Source organism: Silurus meridionalis, chromosome 13, assembly GCF_014805685.1.
Source record: "Silurus meridionalis isolate SWU-2019-XX chromosome 13, ASM1480568v1, whole genome shotgun sequence".
NCBI classification, from domain to species: Eukaryota; Metazoa; Chordata; class Actinopteri; order Siluriformes; family Siluridae; genus Silurus; species Silurus meridionalis.
Window position 1 is genome coordinate 6,751,347 of NC_060896.1, and position 27,513 is coordinate 6,778,859.

General features: G+C 37.6%; 1 protein-coding gene across 5 annotated transcripts in view; it reads right to left on the reverse strand.

Annotated features, from left to right (window-relative positions):
* The window catches only part of shank3a (SH3 and multiple ankyrin repeat domains 3a), a 288,699-nt gene that overhangs the window by 156,211 nt on the left and 104,975 nt on the right, over positions 1 to 27,513 (reverse strand). For all 5 annotated transcript variants that reach the window (XM_046863928.1, XM_046863925.1, XM_046863926.1 and 2 more), the window contains 2 exons: positions 14,229 to 14,432; positions 7,926 to 7,997 (listed from right to left, as the gene is read on the reverse strand). In XM_046863928.1, the coding sequence (XP_046719884.1) occupies positions 7,926 to 7,997; positions 14,229 to 14,432 (276 nt within the window). The remainder of the gene's footprint in view (positions 1 to 7,925; positions 7,998 to 14,228; positions 14,433 to 27,513) is intronic.

Genomic DNA, 27,513 nt, shown 5'->3' on the forward strand with positions numbered 1-27,513 from the left:
CGACTCTCGCAAGTGCAGTCAGCTCTAACTTTAGGTATGCATATAGCACTGTTCTTTAATCCACTAATTAAGCCTTGTCTGGTTATCAGTGCAACCACAAACAGCACGTGCTGTTCCTGATCATTTTAATGGCATTTAACATATTTCCGCCTGAAAAACAAACCGCACATAAACAGAACATACTGCCATCGGCACAAGTCCGTCAACCCTGCTACTACTTCCAGCGGAAGTTATACACATAATTATTTGAATAATAATTATTTTTACAGCAAAAATTCCCCCCTAGGAAGCAGGTGGATATTAACGGTAACATTAGTGCCATTCCCTTATGCTAGCATTTCCTGTCACTGTTTATGTTCAGAGATAAGATGACTGCTATATATCTAGCAGTCGGGGATATGAACTCAAAACGAAAACAGATGCCATGAATCTTGTATAAATTGCATTTAAAATCCATGTGGCACCAGGTGTGCAGTAACGGCAAACAAAATATATACATGTGGGTATCGCGATATTTTGTTTGCCGTTACTGCACTCATGGTGCCACATGGATTTTAAATGCAATTTATTATGAAATAATTTCTTTGTTGTTTTTTTAAAACAGTCTCCAGGGTAGTTATTACATTTTTTTGCCATGTAATGGCAGATCTGTGGGAAGAAACTCCCTGTTGATGAAACAGATGATCTGTAACTCAAATAATCACTCTTTACAACTACAGTGAACAGGAAAGCATCTGAGAAAGCACAAGCCATGAGGCACATTTGCTTTGAAGACTACATCAGCCAAGAACTGATGCCAAGGACTGAAGCTTTAGTGAGCACAGTCGAGCCAAACCTCATACTATAATGATTGAAAAATATCACCTGTTCTGAGGAATAGTGATTTCTGCTGATGTTTATGGTCAATCTGCATACTGTCAACAATTCAGTAATGTAGTGTTGTAGGTATTTGTAAGGTATATTTTGGTATGTAGGTATATTTTTTTATCAAGCATAGTTTAAAGGCTTATCTGAGTATTATTGCGAACCACATGCATCACTTTATTTCCACATTTTTCCCTTTTTTATAATGGACATTGTTAAGTTGTCTCAAACTTTTTCCATAAACATGACAGTAAGTTATATATACTTCAGTAGCCTCCCCAGTCACCAGGTTTAAATCAACTAAATTACCTTCTTAATATGGTAGAATAGAAGACTTTTAATATGTAAACACTACTTTTGTTGTCCAGGGGACTCTCTGTGGTTGTTTATTGCAATGCATTTAACACAGAAAAATAGCCATGGTGAGAGGTGGTTCATTCAGAAATGCACAATCCCATCAGGATTATCTGAGAACACTGATTTATTAAGCACATTGTTATATTACCTTGCTAACAGAGATTTCAGACTGATGCTGCTTGTAGTCTGTGACCTAGTGAACCAGTATCAGGAAGCATTTATTAATTGTGACTTCAAAGCATTTCTTTAAGCTGCACTTATAAATAAAAATCGCAAATTTAAAATTGGCTGATCAGCTTGGAGGATATTGATATTTGGTTCATCTTTGATATAATATAATATAATATAATATAATATAATATAATATAATATAATATAATATAATATAATATAATATAATATAATATATACAGTATAAACGTAAAGATCTACTTGTAGGTCTTTGCAACTCCTGCAATTGTTTGTATATAAACAAAAAAATGAGTGTTAGATGTTGAGACCGGTTTGAATCTTCACCCACACAAGACTGTGGCCATAGTTCTTTTCAAGACACTGTTTACTGTCATAGGCCATCTGAATTGCAAGCAGAATACAGGGGAAGGAAAAGAATATCAGGATTATTATTATTATTAATATAGAATTATTATTATAATTTATTTTTGAGTAGCTCAGTAGAATTTGCTTTGGTAGCTGTTTTATTACTTATTAATATTCGTTCACGTTAATGTACAATAGCATCCATCTTTCTTCCACTTCATGCAAAATTAGAAATAGGGATATTTTGTACTGTGTGAGCCTTTTTTAATTTCTATACTGACAAAATTGTTGGTGGTGCATAACACTACATATCATTGACCTTTATGGGAAAATACTTTTTCCCGCTTACAGTTACCAGAAAAAAACTGATTGTAACACTCTGATTCCTCTTGAACTCTGTAATTCAACTAGGATTAAAAGATTGGCCAGAGACATCAAGAAAACTGATCTGAGCACATAAAGCTTTCTGATGTCCCGCATTACATATTGTAATAAACATTTTTAATGGGTCAACAGGTACGCCTTACAAAACCATAAGCGGAAATCGCTTTATTTTATTCTCTCTCTCTCTCTCTCTCTCTCTCTCTCTCTCTCTCTCCCTCGCTCATGAGCAGTCAATGGGATGACTCATACTGTGGTAACGGGCTGGTAGTAATGGATTTTTGCTATCACTCATACTGTACTACACAGACATAAAGAGAGAGAATGAGAGGCAGAGACAGATTCACAGATTTAGCTGGACATAGAGGCAAAGGCGACTAGAAAGACAGCCTGAGATAGACACTAGAGACGAGAGCTATGCTGGATAGGTAAATCAGAGAAAACTCAAGCTTCGAACTCTCTCTCTCACACACACACACACACACACACACACACACACACTTATTTCTGGAGACCCCACTTTGTAGACAGTGCACGTATTGCAAGAGAAGCAAGCGTTCACTTGGTCTATAAGCAGCCCTGCTTTTACACACTGTCTGATACATACATGCTAGAAAAGCTCATCTCTGTACTCTAATCTCTAATCAGCACATTTAAAGCAAAGATTCCTTAACAAATCTCATTTAAATGAGTTTCCATTTAACCCAAATGCAGTCGCTTTACTTGATTCATTTTAAACTAAAGATAATGTTTTTATTTGAAATATATATATATATATATATATATATATATATATATATATATATATATATATATATATATATCGTGTTTATTTGAATCTTGCTTGAATGTATTCTATCATACATTCCTTTCTATTTTGACCTTCTCACTGCACTGAAATTTGTTTACCGCAATCAGCCAAATATGAAGTCACAAATCTCCCACTGTGAAGTGAATCTAAAAATGGTGACATCTATCCGACTATGGGAATCCACTCACTGTCCCATAATATACAATAGTTTATACCACATTCACTGCTGAACAGGTAAATGGCATAAAACCTCTCAGATCAAACACCATATGCAATCTGCATAATCAGCATGTCCCTATTTCCTCTGCATTTTAAAGGCAAAATATTTTTGAAAACTTAGTCTGACAAATTCTGACAGAAAAATCAAAAACCAGCATTAGCACCGCAGGTGTCTACACTGAAACTAATGAGCTTTACACAGGCTTTAATGAAAGACAGTTACACGGCTTGTATCTAAACAGTAGCCTACCAAGAAAGTCATTGTTCACTGTCTTCCTCCTTCCTTTCACAACTATTTCTCTCAGGAGTTTTTATTTTGGCATCGTCGTGCGTTTAAAAATCACCATCGGTGAATCTTTTCTCCCGATGACGTGCAGCTCAATACACAGGTGAAGTGCGTTTTTTCATGTAGACAGTCTGAGTGTGCGGCAGGTCAAACATCAGAGGAACATCATCCATATTTATGATGTGGTGTGGCCCGATTCAGTGGGAGCGCATCAGATTTAATATAAAGAGTTTCATTGGTTCACCTGAACCCATTCAGCAATTTCATTGGTCTAATGTTATGGGGCTGTTTTTTGTCTTGAAGTTTGTGAGACCGGGAAAAACCCAAAATAAATCCATAAATTAGCCGCTTCGTTGTTTAAGCCGTGGGTTTCAAAGCGTAGGAAAAAAGTAGCGGCTTATAGTCCGAAAAATACGGTAGTTGTAGCAGTAGTAGTAGTAGTAGTAGTAGCAGTAGTGGTTGTAGTAGTAGCAGTAGTGGTTGTATCAGTAGCAGTAGTAGTAGTAGTAGTAGTTGTAACATTAGCAGTAGTAGTAGCAGTAGTAGCAGTAGAAGTAACAGTGGCAGTATTAGTAGTAGCAGTAGTAGTGGTAGTTTCAGCAGCAGCAGTAGTAACATACCTTGTATGCTTCTCCCATTAGGGGTCGCCACAGCGGATCATCCGCATGTTTGATTTGGCACATATTTTTACGCTGGATGCCCTTCCTAACTAAGGCACTAAGGCACGTGCAATCCTAATGGCTGGGGTTGGTTCCCTGACCAGGCATCGAACCCGGGCCGCAGCGGTGAGAGCGCCGCATCCTAACCACTAGACCACCAGGGAACTATAAGTAATATAATAAATATCAATATTATTATTATTAATATTATTTGTAAGTAGAAGCTTTGTGTATTCAAGACAAAACTAATATATCCATTGCGTCTCATCCTCATGATTAGGCGGAAGTATTTCTTCAAACCTGAACGTTTATTTAATGAGCAGGCGAGTGATATATTCTGAATCATGAAAAACAGTGAAATATCCAGTGTATAATCAGAATTAAGAAAATAAGCCCAAACTAACATCCAGTAATGATTTTTAGACTGTAGTCTAATCCTAATCACTTAAACAGTACAATTCTGATATATCTTCATATAACTCTTATTCTAAAAAATTCAAAGCATGTTCATCACTAAAAGAAGTGCCAAGTTCATTTAAACGGATGTGTTTATTTAAAATAAGAAGCTGGTGATCTGTTGAACAGCTGGTGGTTTTTTTTGTTTGTAAGCAAACAGATGGCATTTGTAACAATAAGTGAGTGATATAGGAAAATTGTGCATAACACATATACAAACCAAGCAGACATTTCATCATTTGGCAGATGCTCTTATCTTTAAGAGCAAACAGTGTCTGTAGAGATTCATGTAAAAGACTTGAGACGTATCCTGCTTGTACAGTACAGGCGCTAGTCTGTTCGAGTAAAGAAGAACTAACTCCAAACTAAAAGAAATACAGCAGAGTTTTTTTGATCCTCATGAGTCATAGAAGGGCATGAACATGATCTCTCAGTAAAATCTGGCTTATGAACTACACAAGCAGCAGCATTCTGAACATTCTGTAGCACCTGAAGGTGAGAGCACGATTAAAGATAGTAGTAAACTGCAAGCATGTCAATGTGCAACTTCTAATAGCAGTAGAAGCTCTGTAGTAAATGTAGCACTGTACTATAGGTAGCATTAGACTTTGCAAAGTAGAAGAAGTAGTAATCAGCCTGTAAGGAGCAGTCACAGGTATGTAAGTACTAGTAGAAGTAGAAGTAAGTGTAGTAGAAGTAGTAGCAGTTGTAATAGTGTAAGTAGCAGAAGTAGCGATTTTAGTACTAGTAGTGTTGTAAGTAGTATAAGTAGCAGTTCTAATCGTGTATATAGCAGTAGTAGGGATGCAAGTAGTACTAGTAGAATTGTAGAAGTAACAATTTTAATAATCTAAGTAGTAGTAGTAGTAGTAGTAGTAGTAAAAGTAGAAGCAGTGTTAGTAGTAGTACTTTGCAAGCATTTTAAATCACCCCTAACATGTTATGCCTGACTTGGAAATTAAAATGACCTGCACAGAAGGTACAAGACTGGATCAAAACTTACTGGCCTCTTTCACTTTGTCTGGCTAATATGGAGAGGATTAGTGCCAGGCTTGATTTCTATAAGTTCTATAGTAAAATAGCTCTGGCACTTTAATTCACAACACACTGTATTGTACTGAAGTGTGAAACAGAAGGTATGCTTCACGCAACTTCCAGCACACAAAACAAATGTGTGTGTGTGTGTGTGTGTGTGTGTGTGTGTGTGTGTGGTGCTCTACATGCTCTATTTCTCTACTTCTCTTGCTGTCTATCATCTTGCTGTGAAGAAAGGTATGCAGTGCCACATGGCTATGCTTCTACTTCATCCAAATGCTGGTCAGAAAAGGCTACAATAACGATGTATGTGTGTAGGCAAGACTTTTATAGTAATTAATTTTAACAAAACAAAGATATCCATATCTGCTTTTTTCCCTTGTGGTGGCATGTGGTTAATCCCTCTGAGAAAGACCACATTTTTAGTTACTGAGAAATAATTGGAAGGTCCTCACAAGTAGCTGCGAGGAGTATGTGTTAGAGGGGGATGAGGATAGGCCAGATTATACTGTCAGAGTATATTCCAGGGTCAGGAACCAGAACAGGCAGGGTGGCAAGAGTAATCTCAGGGATTTAGGGAGCCAGTGAGATAATCTAGCCCCGAGTATTTGTCCTTTGTGTCGTTAAATAATGGGTGGCGCGGGAAAAATGGCAGGATGACCCGGAAGTCTGTGCCGCTAACCTGGAACTGTGCGCCATAAACCGGAAGTGCGGAGTGGATTAATAAATTAACACATTTTAATGTCTGCATTAGGATTAAATGATTTAGTACTGACCACATGACCCCCTCATGTAAGGAAAGATGGGGTAGATGGTCACAAGCTTTTTTTCATGTGGTTTTATCCTAAATACAAGTGACAATTTGCACACAAGTTAAGTAAGGATAAATAAATCCAAAGTCTATTGAAGAATAGGAAGAACCCAAAGGCTTATCATCCTCTCATCCATCCTCATATTATTCTCTAATCATCCTGAGAATTGAACTCATAACCTGTCAATAGCTCACACAGCCTTTCATTACACCAACAAAGTCTCATTAACCACAACAGGCTGTGCAGGATTTCTGCAATAAAGCGCTGAAAATAAAATGTAGAAATGATCTTGTTTGTACCTGCCTCTGGCATCTGACACAGCGCTTATAATCACCTCAATGTTTCCAATTAAACTGCTCTAGAACATGAGCTCAGGTGCTCTGATTCCAAGTTCTGCATATTCGGGCTTAACAAAATTCTGATATAAAATCTATATTATGTGGATAAATTATGTCACAGTCAACTTTTCTGTGAGACCAATATTGTTTTATGTTTATATATATATATATATATATATATATATATATATATATATATATATACACATATATATATATATAGATAGATAGATAGATAGATAGATAGATAGATAGATAGATAGATAGATAGATAGATAGATAGATAGATAGATAGTCAATTATATTTACAACTCTAAGACTCTACCACATTTTTTACCTAAATTAATGGTAAAAAAATAAAATAAATACATTTTAAAAGAATGTAATTTTATAAAAAAAATTATTGCAATTATTTTTTTTCCTTTTAGGTTTTTTTCCTGAATCTACGGTATGCATGCAACTATTTATTTGCCCGTGAGTCACTTCTGTGCTTATTAGTTCCCACTCATAGCTTCTATTATTCCCTTCTGTTATTATTTGGATTCATAAACCTGTCGCCTATCAGCAAAATGAGCAAAGTAAAGCATCAGCAATAAATTTCTAAGCGCATGGGGAACCTACAATTCTTACAGAGGAAAAAAGTACATAGGGAAATACTTTTAGTCCATTAGAAAACAAGAATAAATGGATATAAAACCCATGGGAGATAGCAGAAGAGATAATGGTGGTGCTGAAATTGCTATTTGTCCAGCATTGATTTTTATTTAATAGGTTAATGAGTCATTTCACTTGACTCATTACAATGTGACTCACACTCTTCAGGTTAGATGAGTTTTAGATTAAGATTCTTAACCATTTGAATCAGATAAGGAAGGAATAGTGAACAATTTTGTTTTTTGTTCCACTTGCTGTATTTACCAATCAATGCAATTACAGCTAACGTCTTTTTTGAGTTCAAAAAGTGTATAGCAGAAACAGAACCATTATAGAAGTTACCCAAAAAAGACCAAAGCAAACTGCCTGGGATTTCTGCAATGTCTTATACCTGAGAGAGCTCCCCTTAAATCTTAACACACACTTCACAAACTTGTAGCAAAAGAGTACACCCTGTGTTGAAGAAATCCACAGCTTCCAAAGCAGAATGAAAGAAGAGTGAATCTCATATCCTACCTTGGTATGCAATTTGGCCAGCTGCTTGTCATCCAGGTGGGTCTGTGTGTACACACGCCTCTTATAGCGAAACTGTGAAAGGAAAAAAAGGATTACTGGTGTTGAGTTATCTTGATTTATCTTCCCTAAACTTTCTGATGGATGAAGTGCAGTAGCTGAGAAAGAATGATTAATGGGAGGACCAGGTTCACACATGGTGTACTGATGGTCACAGTGGGTAAAAAGAGCAGGAAACTGTGGCTCAATGATCATATCAGCGTGTAAACAGCTCTCCAGTGCCTCCTCGGTGGACTGTGGAGTCACACACACTTGCACACACAGCTTGTGATAAACGCTTTATGGCAGGATCTGACAAGATACTTAGATATAGAAGAATACTAATTTTACTAGTCGACCAATATTGCAAAAAATGTATTTAAATTCTTTTTCTTTTTCACATATCAGTTACAGTGTCAATTTTCAATGAGCAGTTTAACACAGACTATAAACTAGCCTACCCAGAAGTCTTAAAGAATGGTGATCCATATGGGCTAGAATACTGTAATTTGTTAATTTATACATTATGTTAATTTATATAATTGTATAATATACCTTATTGCATAATATATGTATAAATGTATACTATACTTATAATTAATAAGTATAGTAAATGTATACATAATTTGTACACAACTGAGCAATTTACACTACCATAATGTATAAATTTGACAGCATATACACATGAGACAGTTTTCATGTGTACAATCAATCAATCATTTAATCAAAGTGCAAAGTACAAAATAGTAATAAAATTGTAATTCACATAAAAGTAGTAAAATATACAATATCATAAAAGAAAGAAGTAAATCGTAAGAACTGTAAACAGAAGAGAAATAAAATAAGCATTAAAACACAACAATTAAACTAATCGTTAAGAAGCAGACGATTAAGCACACCCTCTACTACACAACAAAGGCTTTTTGTGTAGTAGAGGGCGGAGCCAGGCACGTTTTGTTTTAGTGTCCAGTGACGCCGCTAAAAAGGGAAAAGTGATCTTTGAAAAAGACCTAACACCAAAACCATGTATAAAATTTTCTTTTTCCATATTGCTATCATCATTGTAAGATTGAAAAATCGTAAGTCGAACCATCTTAACTCGAGGACTACCAGTATATCTGTGTGATAAATGTGGAAAATAATAAATCTATGTACCATTATCCAGGGTGTGAAATTAATATATAAACCTACTGTGGCGGATAACGCATTCAAATCACTAGCTAATTTGGCAAGTTTATACAAAATAAATTATTGGAGGTGGTAGTTTAGTGGTTAAGACATTGGACTTTGGAACGGAAGGTCACAGGTTTAAATCCCACTACCACCGTGCTGCCACTGCTGGGCCCTTGAGCAAGGCCCTTAACCCTCCGCTGCTCAGTTGTAAGTCGCTCTGGATAAGGGCGTCTGCCAAATGCCGTAAATGTAAAATGTTCAGGTTTCGCACAAAAACTTGACTCATTAGTTATCGTGATATTTTGAATACAGCATAATTGCACAGCATCTGCTCATATCTGGCTTACTTGAACATACCTGTCACTAAGCAACAAATAACGATGAGCTGGTTCATTTACATTGAAGCAATAGAAACTCAAAAGACTAAAAAACATAATGGCGGTACTTGCCTGGGGTGACTAAGCAACAAAACAAGAATCAGAAGTTTTAATGTCAATAGCAAGCTGGGAATGTCCGATTTGTTAATCTGAAATGCCGGCAATTTAGTAGCCACACTGGCAGGCCAGTAAAAAAGTTTATTTTAAATACTGATGTTATCATGTTACTTTATATGAAGGCACATTAATATCTGAAGTACACTTCGCTGGACAATCTAGTTGTTCGATTCGACCAATTCTCAACCAGAATGCAGTAGAACCCAAAACCTTTCAACTTCTAAAAGAAACTACAGTTTCAGTCACAGTTTGCACTCGCACCCTCTTATCCTTGTGTCATGTGAAACTCGAGCTTAATGCCATTTTTTCACATATATTATAAATGATATCTTTATTAACCAGCAAATTCATTTGTAGAATAAGTGATTTATTTGTGAGAATATTTAAATACTCATGATCATTAAAGATCTGTCAACTAATTCCTTTACTATTCATGATAAAAAGTCAAGTCAAGTCAAGACATTGTTTTAAAGCAGCTTTACATAATTTTAAGAGTTAAGGTGAATGGTGTGCATTAATCCTTTATGAGCAGCCATGGCGACAAGGAAAAATATATTATGAGGAAGAAACCTTGAGAGGAACCAAACTCAAAAGGGGAACCCATCCTAATTTGGGTGACATCAAGAATGTGATCATAATTCTTTAAACAACACAGAACACTGTAGAGTGAGAACTAACATGAGCACTGGAATGTAAGATTATGAGTAATGTTCTTTCTAGTCTTTTAGCAAAGTCATTGCAACTCATAAAATAGCACAACATTTGCGATCATCATAGATCCAACACCAGCACCAGTCGGCATCTACTTCATGTAGGCAGATAGAAAGAATGTTTTTTATTTTACACAATGGAGTGTACTAAATAAGTGTGCTGGGGCAAAATAAGTGTGAGAAACAGCCCTTTGCATTAAGTTTCAGTGTGTGTGCAGAACTGTCTTTAATCCCACACCTCCAAATGAGTTATTATATTGAACCCTTAAAACTTTTTGCACTGTAGAAAAGAGAATGTCTCTAGGTTACGTATGTAACCCTAGTTCCCTGAGGGAATGAGACGCTGCGTCAAAACGCTTAGGGAACACGATCCAGTGTTAACGCTCTGAAATAATGTGTGTAATCAGTCAAAAATTGTGATACGCCGTGATACGCCGAAATTGCAGACGCATAGACTTTCAGGGTAAATGGAGCCAACCCCTTGGCGAATTGTCCTTGAAGGAACTGCAGCACTGAGCCAACCGGCAGTAGACTGGATCCAGCTGGAGGTGCTTACACCACGAGCAGAACTGACGCCATCTGGCAACGTATGACCTCCTTGTGGAGGGAGCTCTGTAGTGGAGAATGGTCTCTACCACCTTGGTGGAGAGGCCAGAACCCCAGAGCTGTGCGTGAGCCACAGCTACAGCCTTCACAACTCCGGGCGGGGGTGAAATATAGTGCCCCCGAGCTGGGAAAGGAGATCCCTTCTCAGAGGAATCTCCCATGGAGGGTGCTCGAGAAGAGCTACCAGGTCCCAGAACCATAGTTTGCTCGCCAACCTTGGAGCTACCACGAGAAGGCGGAATCTGTTCTGGCAAACCCTTTCCAGAACTCCGGAAAGGCGTACAGATGCAGCCCGGCCATGCCTGAGCCATGGTGTCTGGATGAGTAAGGGAGAACTGGGGGGGGACAGTGCAACCTCTCTTGAGGCGCAAACAGATGCACCTGGGCTTTTCCGAATCTCTTTCAAATCTGCTCCACCGCGTCGGGGAGCCGCCATGCCCTGGTTCTCAACCCCTGCCTGAATAGGGCATCTGCTGCTTCTTTCTGCCCCATGACGTGAGAATACACAGTCGAGTCGGGGGTGAAGGGCGGGCTGAAAAAGGCTTAGCCCATGACCTGGACACCTCAGTGGTTGCGACACGGGTCTTAGAAAGTGCTCATCTAATTTACTGGCTGAAGGCACTTTCTGCTTATAAACCGGCCATGTTATATCGAGCTTGGCAACGGCACATGGTACAACCCCTATAAGCTCTTCGACTTATCGCAGAGCACGACCCCACCCTCCATCCTTGAAGGAAGAGAGACGGAGCTGCATGCGCTCCACACAGGGGAAAGAATCCGTCGAAATGCGTGCTTTTGAAGCCTGCGAGCGAGCCCTGGATCGAGCAGGTGAGGTCAGAGATAGGGACAAACCTCTCTAAAGCCTCTGCAAGGTCTTTCTGCGAAACCCATGAGCTGGCACGATGCTCTGCCTCAGCAAGAGCAGACCAGAACCGCGAGGAGTTAGGGCACCCTCCTCAAAGAAATCCCAGCGGGAGCGGAGAGAACCCAGTGATATATGAGTGCAGTCAGCTCCCTCAAGAATCGCTCCACTCTCCCAAGCAAGCCACACACAAGCTGAAACACAAGCCCCGAAATATAGCGGAGGCAAGGAGGAACACAGCCGGAAAGTGTGCTTAACCCTCCTGGATAATGACGTGCACAGAGAGTACTGGTCACAATGGAGTTTTCTTTGCTACATCCAGTGTATAGTGCACAGAGTTTGAAGGCGAGGCAAAAGAGATTAAATGGAGAAAAACAGTAATTAAAACATTACTAATAGCTGTAAGCCATTAGTTTCTTAAAATTATTGATAACTTAATGAAGGCATATCAATCACCATAGTTAATTAGTATATGCAGTACACCAATCATCATTCAATAGCTATAAACAATCTATTAGTTGCTAAAAGTGTAAACATGGATCGAAACATCTGAACACTAATGCACTTAAAAAATTATTTTAACAACCAGTGTAGAGGTTTATCTGTATCCTTTCAGTTATTTTGATGCTATTATGCTAAAAGAAATGTCAGATATATCAAATATGTCCCAAATATGTGTATTATGTTAAATAATTAGGAAAATGGTATGTAGAAATCTCTTCAAGACCTCCAGATTGAAAAACTGGGTTTGTAGCAGATTGAAGTATTATAACAGTATTATTATAAAATGTACCTTCTGGTAGGTTTTATAATTAATAGTTAAATTTTGCTTAATGGTTGTACTCAATCAAGTTTTCCTCAAGATTCATATATTATTCATATATTATTCAGACATTGTACATGCATATGATGTGCTCACAAAAACCCAAGGCATTAATCAAATTAGAAAGCAATCATTGATTTGACCTCCCTGTGGCTTTGAGAGCCAGAAGCAGCTGAATGTAAATGATTTAGGACTTCCTGTAAGTCACTGTCATCATCCCAGCCTAACATCACAGACTGACATGGTAATCAAAGGCAAAGCCTTTATTATTCAGGGTCATGGGGTAACTCTAACATATGTCGGTTTTGTATTTAACATGGAAGGTGAGTCTTTCTGTTTTTTTATTTATTTTATTTTTCCTCCCAGAACACACAGTGATATAATCACCCCATCATTCTTCATCTTAAACAATCATTTACGCCGATTTACAGTAATGACAGTTAATTCTAATGCTCTTCCAGTGCTTACTGGATTCTAAATCTTTACAGGGATTCAGTCGTTCAATAACAGATTTGCTAAGCGTTTAAGATTAGGAGCTGGCCCCCCTGATGGTGGAAAACGTCTATGAAAGCTCTTAGTCAATTTATTTGTCTATCCCAACAACTCTTCTTTCCCTCCTAGAGAGCTGCAGCTTCCCATCCAGTTTATCTAACCATCTATCTATCTTCAAATCTATGCCTTCACTCAGACACCTAAATCTGACCCTGTAGTGGGGCGTAATCTGTCATCTCCTCGTGTGCTGGATCTATAGACCTACTGGTGTGTCAGTAAATCTGGCTGTATGGCGTGATGGAGCAATAACCAGGGTGCCAGCTTATTATTCGATGAGATGTGTCACTTCTTTCATATGGTCTCTGATGGTGAAGTATCCTCACCCGAACCGCACACCTTTCGGACACGGTCGTGACCAAGCACGTGCCATTTTGATCGTGTTTGGTCAGTCAGCGAGTTCATTTTAATGTGTTTGAATGCTGAATTTATGTATGAATAAATTTGGCAATTATAAAGAGCTGCACTGCACTAAAAGAAATTAGCTTCTATTTAGTTTTGCGTTCACATGAAAGGAGCAGAACGCTGCAGCCCTGGCAGTCTCATAGATTTCTTCCTCCCTTTCTCGCTCCCTCCCTCCCTCTCTTTCTCTCCCTCTCTCTCCCTCTCTCCTTCTTAATTAAAGTCATAAATCAGGTGAAATGATAATAGTATTCCCCAAATGCTTTAGCAGAGTGAGGGCAATGGAGAAAGGAGATGCCATTACAAATTAATAGAGCTTGTGCACTAGAGCACTACACAGATTTTGGCTCCGGTGAGTGTTTTCCGTCTTGCTGTCACACACAGCCACAAAAGAAATGTTTTATAGCATCACTCAATTCCTTCCATGTGTGTGTGTGTGTGTGTGTGTGTGTGTGTGTGTGTGTGTGTGTGTGTGTGTGTGTGTGTGTGTTTTCCCTTTGCTCTAGGGTTCTGAGGAGATATGAGGGGTGTGAGGAGCCAGGGCTTTAACCCTCCTTCACACACAGATACAGGTGTGTTTGAGAAATGGCAACAAGTGATAGAAATGAAGTGTTAAGTAAAGATAGTTTTTTTTTTTTGTTCTCTTACCTCAAGGTATGGTATGGGAGTGACAGTGGGAAGCGGATAATCTTTCAGAGTGCGCTGTTCATCCAGGAACTTGCCCGCTTTGCCGTTGTACGCGGGCTGAAATAGGCCGTAGTTCAGCACGTCTTTCAGGCTCTGGTTCAAGGAGCAGAGAATGCGCTGTTTAGACAGCCAGATGGGTGACTCCACGTTAAACTTCATGCATTTCTACAGGAACACAAAAAAGATATACAAATCAATTCACATTTGGGAATAGAAGTGTGTATTTTCCATATATTCACACAGTAACGGGAAACATGGAATGTTGCAAAATCACTGTTTCAAGAAACAAAGCAATTATCGATTCCTTTGTCAAGCAAGTTTATCATTTGATTGCAAAAACAGCCAAATGTAAGATTTTCCTTTGTTTTCTAGAAAAGATAATCAAATGTACCCTGACAATGGGGGCTCTTACGCAAGTTCTAAAGGGCCACGCATTATAATATTTTTTCGTTCTTGTTTTCTCGTGTTCTCAACATAACAAAAGTTTTTTCTCATCATGACGATGCCACAAATGCTTATTGTTATTATCCAGGATGCTGCATCTATAACATTCCATGTGATCGGTACTTAATTTTTCTTTGTATTCAGCATGTTCTTGAGGCAGCATCATGGATAATGACCATAACATAACATCATTTTTGGCAGCCACAAATTACTTAGGTGCTGCCACAAGAACATGCTATTATGGCAAAATTAAGTTGTGATCATGAGAAAACAAGAAAGAAACAATATATTATAATGCATAGCTTCTTAGTTCTATTGTAATGCTCTCCATTTAGCAAATAAGCATATACAATTTTAATACAATTCAATACAATGTACATGATTTGAAATAAACAAATTGGTCATGGTCTATACTTGTAGGCTATTTGTTTTGTTATTTTGTTACCTCTATGCCCTTAGAGAAAATAAGCTTTTTAATTAATTCACAAATTCTTACAATAAAAAGCAATTTGCAAGACAGATTGTAAACAACTTAACCAAAGTGCAAAACATTTATGGAAATCTATCTAATGTGACTGAGTTAGCGAGCTATGTTGTAAACCAGTGATGTCTTCCTGAAATCGGAAAAATTGGCTTACAGTAAGTCACTTAAGAATATTTTACCTGATTTATTTCAGACTTAGTTTATGCACATACCAGAACAATCAAATCGCATCACATCACAATTTACTATACAGTTTATTATACTGTAAATGTAGGACACTTCAGTGCTGATTGAAGTCAAAATTAACGCATTAAATAATTATAAAAATCATTTGTGATAGTTTCACACTATTTAAAAAAAAATAATAAAAAAAAAACATTATAGAAAGTTTATGTAAACTCCACTATGATCATTGTTTCCTTTAAAAAGTGAAAAAAGTGTTTTTTCCCATGCTTAAACAACATTGAAATGGAATTAGAGATGGGAATTCTGTTGAAACCTGGCAACCTTTACTATGAGCTTCCACTCGCTGTTCTTTAAAGCTAAATATTAAAGTAGGCTAAAGGTTTCTGGCAAGCTTTCTCAAATAAAAGCAGTTTCATTGCAGCTTTCAGGTAAAAGCTAACAACTAAATGTACTACAGGTGTGCACTTGAGGGGGTCACCTTCAGTGATGGGAAAGGTACAGTTTATTACCCTTATTTCTTGATACAAAAAAAAAAATCAACGTTCTTAGGTGATTTGTAGACATTTTAGAGACGTGATAATATGTCAGAAACGTAACTACACAACATAAAAGGCTCTACTGAAATAGGAAGTATGAATAAAATGGCTGTGATTTATTTATTTCTAAAATCTAAATGATGCAGATGCACATACTGTAAAAAGTGCACTACATTCTTCACCTTGACTTCATAAGCATCGCTTTATTTTAAATTTTATGCGCACAAATACAATTACAAATCTGTAACAATTAAATCCTTCATTTACATATTAACTGAACTGCATTTACCCCCTGAGGGATTCTCTACTTCACTGCATGTTCATGACACACATTTTTATTTTGACTTAATAGATTTACTGACATTTTTCGTTCATGACATATGGCATGAGAGCTCATTAAACATGTTTGAATTGATTGTAATTTCACTTGAAAATGTCAAGAAATGTCAATAACCTAAAAAAAAAATAATTCAGAAATAATATTTCTGAATTGGTTATTTCACAAGTAGGATTGATATTACAACCACAGTAATTTACACTGCTGAAGCAAACTATTTACTCTGCAACTGTGTTTTCTTCTCCCATGTTTAGGACCCAAATTAAACAACATTTATCAACACTATGCTGAATAAAATGCTAAAAGTAACAAAGTGGAAAAATTCAGTGGGCAAAAATGGCTTCATTTTCCAGATGGCCGTGCCCTGTACACTAACTAAATAGTACAGATAAGCCATCCTTTAGAAACTAATCACAGACTGATGAGACAATATAAAGCTCAAAAGCACTAAAATATGGCTATTATCCCTCATCACTGGCTCTTGAAACAAATCCAAGGATATTTCTCTCACCCTGGCCGTGTTCGTTTAGAAATTCCTGGAAAGCATCATCCACAACACAGCACATATCATAAGGGGAGACACATCAGCACAGAAAATCTCACTCCTAATTCAGACCTGTCAAAATCTTTGGTGACTAAGTGCAACAGTGCCAAATGCCCTGCTCCAAAATTATTCCCTCTGAATGATGTTTTAGCAGCTGCCTGAATTATTTGTTTCTAACAGTAAACATTTGATTTCCATTCAATCCTATACTACATTTTTCTCTCATCACTAATCGCCATTTCCTGTATCGCTGCTTTCGCAAAAATTAACCATTTTGCTACTGAAAAAGAGACACTGGAATTTAAAAGATGATAGATAGATAGATAGATAGATAGATAGATAGATAGATAGATGATAGATAGATAGATAGATAGATAGATGGATAGATGGATAGATGGATGGATAGGTGACAGACAGACAGACAGACAGACAGACAGACAGACAGACAGACAGACAGACAGATAGATAGATAGATAGATAGATAGATAGATAGATAGATAGATAGAGGAAAAGTAAATAGACAGATGGATGAACAGATGGATGAACAGATGGACAGTTAGATAGATAGATAGATAGATAGATAGATAGATAGATAGATAGATAGATAGATAGATAGATAGATAGATAGATAGATAGATAGATAGTAATAGTAATAGTAAATAGACAGACAGACAGACAGACAGAGGGCAATTCAGAATGATTTACATTATAAATGCAACATAAGAAACATGGATATATAAATAAACAGTATAAAGTGGAAATAGACACAGTGTATGAGTTTAATGTTAAATAAAAGCTATATTTATGTAGCTATATTTCTACATCAGCCACTTACACGCATTAAGCAATTCAACGTTTGAGTTTAGTTTACAAATATAAAAGGGCCCAGAGCACAATCACTTCAGATGATTTCTGCTGATGCTGGTTAAGTTAATAATTGGTTCGAGCACACTTGACAAGGCAATTACACCTGCCATGTATACTTTAATTACCTTTATAGTTTATATTTCTGCTTTACTGCTACTAAGTATAAAACACCCAAATAAAATAAATGTGAATTTACCCTGTTCATGTAGTAAAAATAAAGAGTAGACAGTTACCAAATAAACAGGGTCGTCTCAGTGTTTAGTTGCATTTGTTTAAATCTCTGAATATTGAAACAGTCCCTGCACTGCAGTCCTGTACTTTTGTACAGTGTATTTCTAGTGAAGGTCTGAACACATTCAGCCCTAACAAAGATAGATTGAGAAATTGATGCGTGACTGAAAAAAGGACCCACCCACTGAAATGCACTAAGCACACACACTGACTAAACTGCTTCAGCTTCAATTCCATCATTTACTCTCAGAGGCGTTTGTATAAGTGCTGCACTGAGATGTCTTGTGTATGCCTCTCTGCTGTATTTGTTGCACTTTTGATGAATTAAATAGACGTGCATTCAAATTATTTCTCAGACTCTTGCAAAGATGAAAAGCTCCACATTTCAATGATCTGTCATATGTTCAACATGCAAACTCTAACACTGCCACACAAAACACAGGATCACTGTGTCAGTATTCACTTCTTGTGCATCACTGCAGGAGTTCTTTGCTGTCTTTCCTGTGAGAGACGCAATCAGCTGTACATCAGAGAATGCAAGAGGAGACCAAGAGGGTTTTGAAATGTACTGCAGCATGTTTCTCTACAAGACATTCTCTGTGTTACAGTTTTCATGATGGTGGTGGTGGAGGGTGCTGTATAACTCGCAATTTAGCTGTTCAATTGCACAGTGTATTTAACTTGCTTATGTGGCATTACTGGCTTTCCTGAACTTTAATGGCTGGTGTACTTCTGCATATCAGTATTAGAATCAGAGTCATCTTTATTGCCAAGTATAATGGGTTGTAAGTTCAAGGAATTTGTCATGGTGTGCTGGTGCTATAAAAATATGAAACCCTTAAAAACATTTCATCAAATAATAAATAAAGATAAAGACATTAACTATACAGCTTGTGCAGGTTATGTACAATCTTCTTCTTCTTCTTCTTGCCACAGCGGATCATCCGTCTTCATACCCCCTGTCCTCTACATCTTCCTCTTTTATGCCAACTACCTGCATGTCTTCCCTCACCACATCCATAAACCTCCTTCTTGGTCTTCCTCTTTTCCTCCTTCCTGATGGCTCCATCCTCATCATTCTTCTACTGATATACCCCATGTCCCTCCTCTGCACATGTCCAAATCATTGCAGGATATGTACAATGAGAGTGCAAATAATAATGTGAGTTTCCCAGATAAGTCCAAGGTGCAGGGTTGCAATATTGTGGTCCTTCTTGACTGTGTTAATGTAAGGGTGTTTTCACATATAGTTTGTTTTAAAAGAACCAAACCCAGTTCACTTAAAGTGAACCAGAAAGTGATCTAAGCAAATGTGACCTCAGTCCCTTTCGTGTTCACAATATAAAAGACATAAAAGAGAACCCAGTTCTCTTTTTGGTCCTCTTTAGTATTGAAGTGATCTCAGACCCTTTCGTGTTCACAACTCAACCTCATAAGAACTCAGAACACAGAATTCTGTGAAATTTCTGTGTACTTCTGTCGTAGTTTTTTTACTTTTGCGCGACATTGTAGTGCTGTTCTGCTGTAGCCCCTTTCCTTCAGTTTTTTAGAAAACAGAAGAAATACTTTTATGTTTTTATGTATTGTGAATAGTTGGCATTTAATGCCATCCTCTTTCCAAATATCAATAAGTGCACAGCTCTCTTCATAAGACCACACGACTCCGCGACCTGCCATGTCAAAAAGTTTTGTGTTTCAGCAGTGACGGAACACGGCTGCAGGTATGGCAAGCCTCCAGGGACATTTGGCGAAACGAAATGCAAAGCGGACCGGGACCACATTGCTTTCACATGTCACAAACAAATCGAACCACAAACGGACCCACAAACGAACCGTACTCAGACCACCTCCGGAGGTGGTCTGAGTACGGTTCGCTTCTGGGTCCTTTTAAGGGGTCTGAGATCACTTGGTTTGTTCACATATACACACTGAACCGCTCCGAGAGCGTTTGGAGGGCTCAAACGAACTAGGTGTGAAAACACCCTAACACATATGAAATGAACAGTGTGGGGTTTACATTACTGTACATTACTGTTAGTCAGAGATTATAGTGGGTCCTTGGTATTATTGATGAGGTTGGTTGCGACCTCATCATTGTGATATCCAGTGATCTCTCGATCGCAACGGAAGTGTTTCAAAATCTTGATTGCGGAAATGTTGTGTTATAGTTTAATTTGACAGCTGCTAATTGTTTAGAAACCGAATTGATCAGGCTAATGAATGTTTCTTTAGAACTGTTTTGGCAGCAAAAAAGGACCAACACAATATTAGGCAGGTGGTCATAAAGTAATGCCTGATCGGTGTATATTTCTTTTATACAATAACCACAGATTTTATTAAATAAATTTAGAATTTATAAATGAAACCATCATTATGTTAATATACATGTATTTGAGGTAATAAATAATAAGAAAGAAAGAAAGAAAGAAAGAAAGAAAGAAAGAAAGAAAGAAAGAAAGAAAGAAAGAAAGAAAGAAAGAAAGAAAAACTATTTTATCAAAGGGAGAGGCAGAGTTCTTTCAATTTGGACTGTACAAGTGCTCACATGTTTCTATAACTTTCTCTACATCTCCGTTTCTATCCACTCCACACCGGACCTGACTTCCCTATACAATAAAGCCCTTACTCTCAGCAGAAAACAACTTCTCATCAAACTCTTCAAAATCACTTCCATACTCACACACTGCAGCTTCCATGCGGTTTCTATATCGAAATGAAGTGTGTGTGTGACCTGCTATGAGCTTCCCTTTTCCTGTTCATCAATAATGAATTAGTCCAGTCTGCACCAGTGCTTATTAAACACATACAGGCATACTCCAGCAGAAAGCTGTACTGATCAAAAGAAAATCCAACAAGCCGCAGAGAGCGATTGAGATTGAGATAAAAGTGAGTGTGTGTACAACAGTGACACAAGGAAAGACAGAAAGAGAGTACTCAAATTCATTACAGAATCTCTATATGTCTTAAAGGAAATACATCAAATGCAGCTTTGAACTCCTGTTACTTTACCAGAGAGACATCTCTCTCTCTCTCTCTCTCTCTCTCTCTCTCTCTCTCTCTCTCTCTCTTTGCATGAACAAGACAACAAGACAAAGATGTGAAGTGGGACAGAATTTCTATCTGTGTATTATATAATTACATTACACAAATAACAACAGCTTTTCCCATAGCACATGTCTTTAAAATGTTGGATGGCACACAGAAACACAGACACACACACACACACACACACACACACACACACACAGCTCCTTTAGCTCGCACAGACTCTGCTAATGTGCTGAATAAGATGTGATAATGCAGGGATCAGTAGGGAATGAAGTGTGATGAGAGCACTGTTTACATCTGTATACGTCTGTTTGGTACTACACCAAAGCTTCTTCCTGGGATCAGCGTTTTATAAGATATTTCTGTGTTAGTTTGGTCTGCCACACTCAGCAGGAATATTAACAGGGAAAAGCAGCTCAATCACTTTTATTTATTACTTTTTATTATTTAGAAACTTTTATTTCCATGCTCATCAAATCACTGCACCACTCACTAATGTTCAGTTTGTCTTTAAAAAAGTATTACTGTACATACTCCGAGTGGATTGTTAGCCATCTGCAGAATGGATGATTATTCTCTATGGAAAGTGAATGGGTTTGATATTAATGCTGTGGTTGAGCAGGGGTTTATTCCTCTTCTAATACGGCATGCAGTAAAAGCGAATTTAGTTAACAGCAAACCGGCAAACCAATGCTAAAAAAACCTAGTGAAAGGCTAAGTGACAGTCAGGCAAATGGAACAGACTAGAACTAGCAGTGTTGGGTAAACTATGCTACATTACTAAGCCAATATGTTGGAATGCAATATGGCAATGCACAAGCAGTTTTTGTTTTAAAAAATAAAACGATGCAGTAGTTATAAATGGTGCTTACAGCAGCTACTGTACATTGATGCTACAATTTTATAGATATATCAGTGTTCATATTGGTATTAAAATCACTAGCGTCACAGTACTGGGAACATTAAACCAGTCTCACTTAGCCATTTAGCTAATTTTAGACAAGCTCCCCAAGATCAGAATCAGATTTAATTAATTGAGGAAGCCAAATACTCCTACGGCCATGAAAATCTAATAAACTTAGCAGACCTAGCAATTTAAACTAAATTCATGGGTAAGTGGTATCCAGAGTTCCTAAACTAAAACAGATATCTACAGGTGGTCCTCTACTTACGATGGAGATACGTTACGACGACTCCATCGTAAGTCAAAAATATCGTGAAGACGAAGATGGTGCTACGACTGTGACAGTCTTTCCTGCTTCATGCTGATTTATCAGGTTTTTTTCCTGCTCTAAACAGATAGCTTTCCTCTTTTTTTTTCACTACAAGCAGGAGACATATCTGGGCGTTCGGAAGACATGCTTTTATCACTAAAATTGCTGTTTAAAACCATTTGAAACAGAAGAAAATACACACTGAGAAACTTCACTCCGTAAACCGTGAGCGAGAGATACGCTCATCCCAGCTGCACATCACACGTATCGTACATCGTACGCTGCTGCCTGTGCCTGTTGTGCAAAATTGTACATATTTCTACAATTTTGTCGTATCGCTATCGTCATAAGATTGAAAACTTGTTAATCGAACCATCGTCACTCGGGGACCATCTGTATACAGTATACACACTATATGGAAAGAAGTACTGTATTTAGACACTGGACTTTTCCAGCCATATTGGGTTCTTTCACAAACTGTTACCAAAAAGTTGGAGGTACACGACTGTTGGATGTCTTTGGATTTTACTGCATTAAAATTTTCCTGCACTTGAACTAGGAGACGCAAACCTGTTCCAGCAGGACAATGCCCCTGTGCACAAAGCCAGCTCCATACTTTACATGGGTTATCGTGAAAGATCTTTATCAGCCAGCTATAGAGCTCTGACCTCAACCTTAATGAACACTTTTGGGAAAAATTGAAATGCTGACTGCACCTCAGGCCTCCACACCTCACCTACACCAGTACCTGACTTTATTAATGCCTTTTTGGCTGAATGAGCACAAATCTCCATAAGCACATGTAAGAAATCTAGTGGCACATCTTCCCAGAAGAGTGGAGGTTAAATATAACAGCAAATGGAGACTAAATGTGGAATGGGATGTTTAAAAATCACATACAAATCTTATGGTCTGCTGTCTAGGATCAATGTTTGTCTATACAGTCAGACCTCGATTTATATTTTTGCTCATTCAGCCACAAAGGCATTAATAAAGTCAGGTACTGGTGTAGGTAAGGTGTGGAGGCCTGGGGTGCAGTCAGCATTCCAATTCTTCCCAAAGGTGTTCATTAAGGTGGAGGTCAGAGCGCTATAGCTGGCTATATAACGTAAATTGAAAATAAATATAATATTTTATTTATGTTATTTGTACTATGTACAAATCTTTTTAAATGTGTTTACAGTGCCTCTTTATGTCTGCGTCAGAACACATCATAGAGTAGTAACTCTTCTTGACTTACGACATGATGGACTTAGGACTGGTTCTTTGGTACCTACAGTGCCCTCCACAATTATTGGCACCCCTGTTTAAGATGTGGTCGTGGACTTCTAAAAATTCTCCTTTTTTTTAAAACAACATAGAACCCAAATGCAAAAAAAGAGAAAAATCCAACCTTTTAAGTACATTACTTTGGTGGTAAAAAAATCACACATTTAGAAAAAAAAAACAACTTGAAATCATGTGTGCCACAATTATTGGCACCCCTGATGTTAATACTTTGTACAACCTCCTTTTGCCAACAAGACAGCACTTAATCTCCTCCTATAACATTTCACAAGATTGGAGAACACAGAGAGAGGATTTTGACCATTCTTCTTTGCACAATCTTTCTAGATCATCCAGTGTCCTGGGTCCTCTCTTATGCACTCTTCTCTTTAGCTTGCCCCACAGGTTTTCGATTGGGTTGAGGTCTGGGGACTGAGATGGCCATGGGAGGACCTTGAGTTTGTGACTGCTGAACCACTTTTGTGTAGATTTTGCCACATGTTTTGGATCATTATCCTGCTGAAAGACCCAATGACGACCCATCTTCAGCTTTCTGGCAGAGGCCATCAGGTTTTTATTTGAAATATCCTGGTACTTCAAAGCGCTCATAATGCCATGCACCCTAACAAGGTTCCCAGGGCCTTTGGAAGAGAAACAGGCCCACAGCATCACAGATCCTCCACCATACTTCACGGTGGGCATGAGGTGCTTTTCGGCATACTCATCTTTTGTTTTACGCCAGACCCACTTAGAGTGTTTGTTGCCAAAAAGCTCAATCTTAGTCTCATCTGACCAAAGCACACGATCCCAGTTGAAGTCCCAGTACCGCTTAGCAAACTCCAGACGTTTACGTTTGTGAGTGTTAGTGAGAAAAGGCTTTTTCCTTGCATGCCTCCCAAACAGCTTGTTGGCATGTAGAGAGCGTCTGATGGTTGTTTTGGAGACTCTGTGACCCCAAGATGCCACTCTTTGATGCAATTCTGTGACGGTGAGCTTGGGAAATTTTTTTACTTCTCTTACCATCCTCCTCACTGTGCGTTGTGGCAAGATAAACTTGGGACCTCTTCCAGCCTTGTTTGTCACTGTTCCAGTTGTTTTAAACTTCTTAATGATTCCTCTGACTGTAGATACCGGCAAGTTAAGGCGAGTGGCTATTTTCTTGTAGCCATTGCCTGACTTATAAAGGTCGACACACATCTGCCTTACTTGAATGGTGTGTTCTCTTGTCTTTGCCATGTTGACAAATGGGTAAGAGAATTAGGCCTCTGTGTCACGTCATATTTATACCCCAGGGAAACAGGAAATCATGAATTACTAATTAAAAGTCCCTAGATACCCTGATCAACCTTAGCAACTACAGAAAAATATATAAAAAAAAAAAAACAATTAAATTTTTCAGAGGAATTGTTAGGGGTGCCAATAATTGTGGGACACATGATTTCAAGTTTTTTGTTTTTCTAAATGTATGATTTTTTTTGGTAGGTTGGATTTTTGTCTTTTTTTTTGCATTTGGGTTCTATGTTGTTTTAAAAAAAAGGAGAATTTTTAGAAGTCCACGACCACATCTTAAACAGGGGTGCCAATAATTGTGGAGGGCACTGTATCTACGTCGTAAGTTGGGGTCTACCTGTATACGAGGTGGTATAAAAATGTTTGGAGACTAGTTTTGTGCAACACCAACAGATGGCAGCACAAGGCTGCACGCACAGTCACAGGGATCACCGAACTTCATAAGTGAGTGTTCCAAAATACATCGTCCTGTGTACATCGGTAACTGTGCAACTGGTGCTTTTCTGCCCACGTGCGTTACCACGCCTGTGATTTCATCATGTAAAGCCACGGGATCTGTGGCGCACGTAGTGTATGTGATTAACCACACCTTGTACATTTGGTCAGCATGTATCCTCAATAAATTTTGGAGATATGAATTTCCTCTGCCCATTTGAAAGCTGAAATCTAACACAGCCTTTTAATAAATTAATCAACAGCAGTACACTTGGACAGAAATGATGCTAATGATATTTTGGTGGTATTTTCTGTAATCCTTTTCCAGAACGATGTTTCTCACATCATTTAACCCAAAAATCCCAAACTATTCAAAACACCACCAATTCCAATTATCAGACCGTCCCAGTCCCAATGTAAACTGCATCAGCTCGAGCAGTGTCTGCTACACTCACTCATAAATCTTTCTTGCGGGAGGCAGGGTACAGGGTCCTCCGGAGACGAGGTTATCAGCATGACTAAACACATTTTACACACATCTTCACATTTCAGATGAGTTCAAGGCCATAACCTGCACAGTGATTTAGAATGACATTAACCGTGAGCCACATCGTTTCAGTCATTATAGGTTCAGTATTTCAGAGCGGCTGTCGGGGCTTACCCTAAAGCCCTGAGCACATGTCCTTAATGATAGATTCATTGAAAAAAAATCAGATAATTGAGTAAGAAATGGAAAACATTTCTAAATAAATGAAAAAAAAAATGAATAAAATGGAACTGGATGGAGTTATTTACTATGAAATATATTTTTTTACTTTATTATGAATGCTACAATAATAAGCATAAAAAAAATAATCATAAAAGATACAGCTGATTAATTTCAACACAACGAAACTGTCATACTGCAGGATGTGTGATTACTGCACCATTACTGGAGTTATAAAAACACCACTTACAGGTTACTGTAAACGATTACAGCAGGGGAATAGTAGTAATACGTGACGATGACCTGGGGTCTAGAGGGGGTGCTGGACGACGACGACACCAGGTAGTCGTAAAAACGACTCCTCATACATTTTAAAGGCACAATGTATTGAGCATCACAAAGATATACAGAAAAGTGTATAAAAACATTTTCCATCAATTAACCTAAAAAAGAACAAATAAAAAAACTTCAGAAATGCGACACTGCAGACAGGATTTGCATTTCACATGTATGCAAATCAAGTTAAATGGGCTAAATCAGAATGAAAATAGAACAGAATATACCTTTACAGAATCTCCCAGACATTGTTAAATATTTAAATCCCTACCACCAAGATGTTCCTGTGTTGGTCACAGATCATGGAAAGTAGAACTTAAATCTGTCACAGAGAGACTGGATTTATTCACACGTTAAAACTATTTATGAAAAGTTTCTTTCTTTCTTTTCACATTTTTATTTACAGAATTATCATAATGGGCTGTATATTATCTTACTGGGAGAAAACTGGTAGGTTTTCACGTTCCATGTAGGCTGCAGCTAACTAATTGATTAATTGGGCAATTTTATTTATTTAATGATTTATTTTTTGATTAATATATATATTTTTTATGATTTGCTTATTTAAACGATATAAAATGCTAATTCAGGGTATGTATGTATTAAAGTGTACTTAAAAAAAATGTAAAAGCCACATACTGAGTTTAACTATAATTTAATTTTGACATTTTGAAGTTGCTGCTTGTCGAGGGGTTCATGCGGGTTTTCTCCTTTGAACAAACTGACTCATGCTCAATTTGGTTATTTCTGTATTTTGGTTATTTCTGCATTTGAATATGCAAGGTGAAGCAATTTGTGTCATTTAAAATTTGTAGTGTTGTAAACGGTAATTGCACATGACAAGTTAAGAACCTTGCTTACAAAAGCTTTATAAAATATAATACAACATTGTTTTGACATTTTCTGTCTAGAAAATACACAGATATGTTGTTCAGTTGTAAAGATATAAGCATCTAGAATATATATTTTAAAAATGTTGTATAATAATTAAATGATATATGCATAAATTAAATATACAGACATTGAAAACAAGCATTTGAACGTAGTTAAGCTGCAGTAAGTCTCATTAGAACAGCTGTAAAAAGAGAATGAAAAAGAGTAAAACAGCAAGCTAACAAACTTGATTATATACAGAATGTTTTGGACCATAAGCCGCTACTTTTTTCCCACGTTTTGAACCCCGCGGCTTAAACAACGAAGCGACTAATTTATGAATTTTTCCTGGGTTTTTCCCGGTTTCACAAACTTCAAGCCAAAAAACTGAGGGACATAACGTCAGACCAATGAAATTTCAGAACGGAAACAGAAAAATGCACCTCACC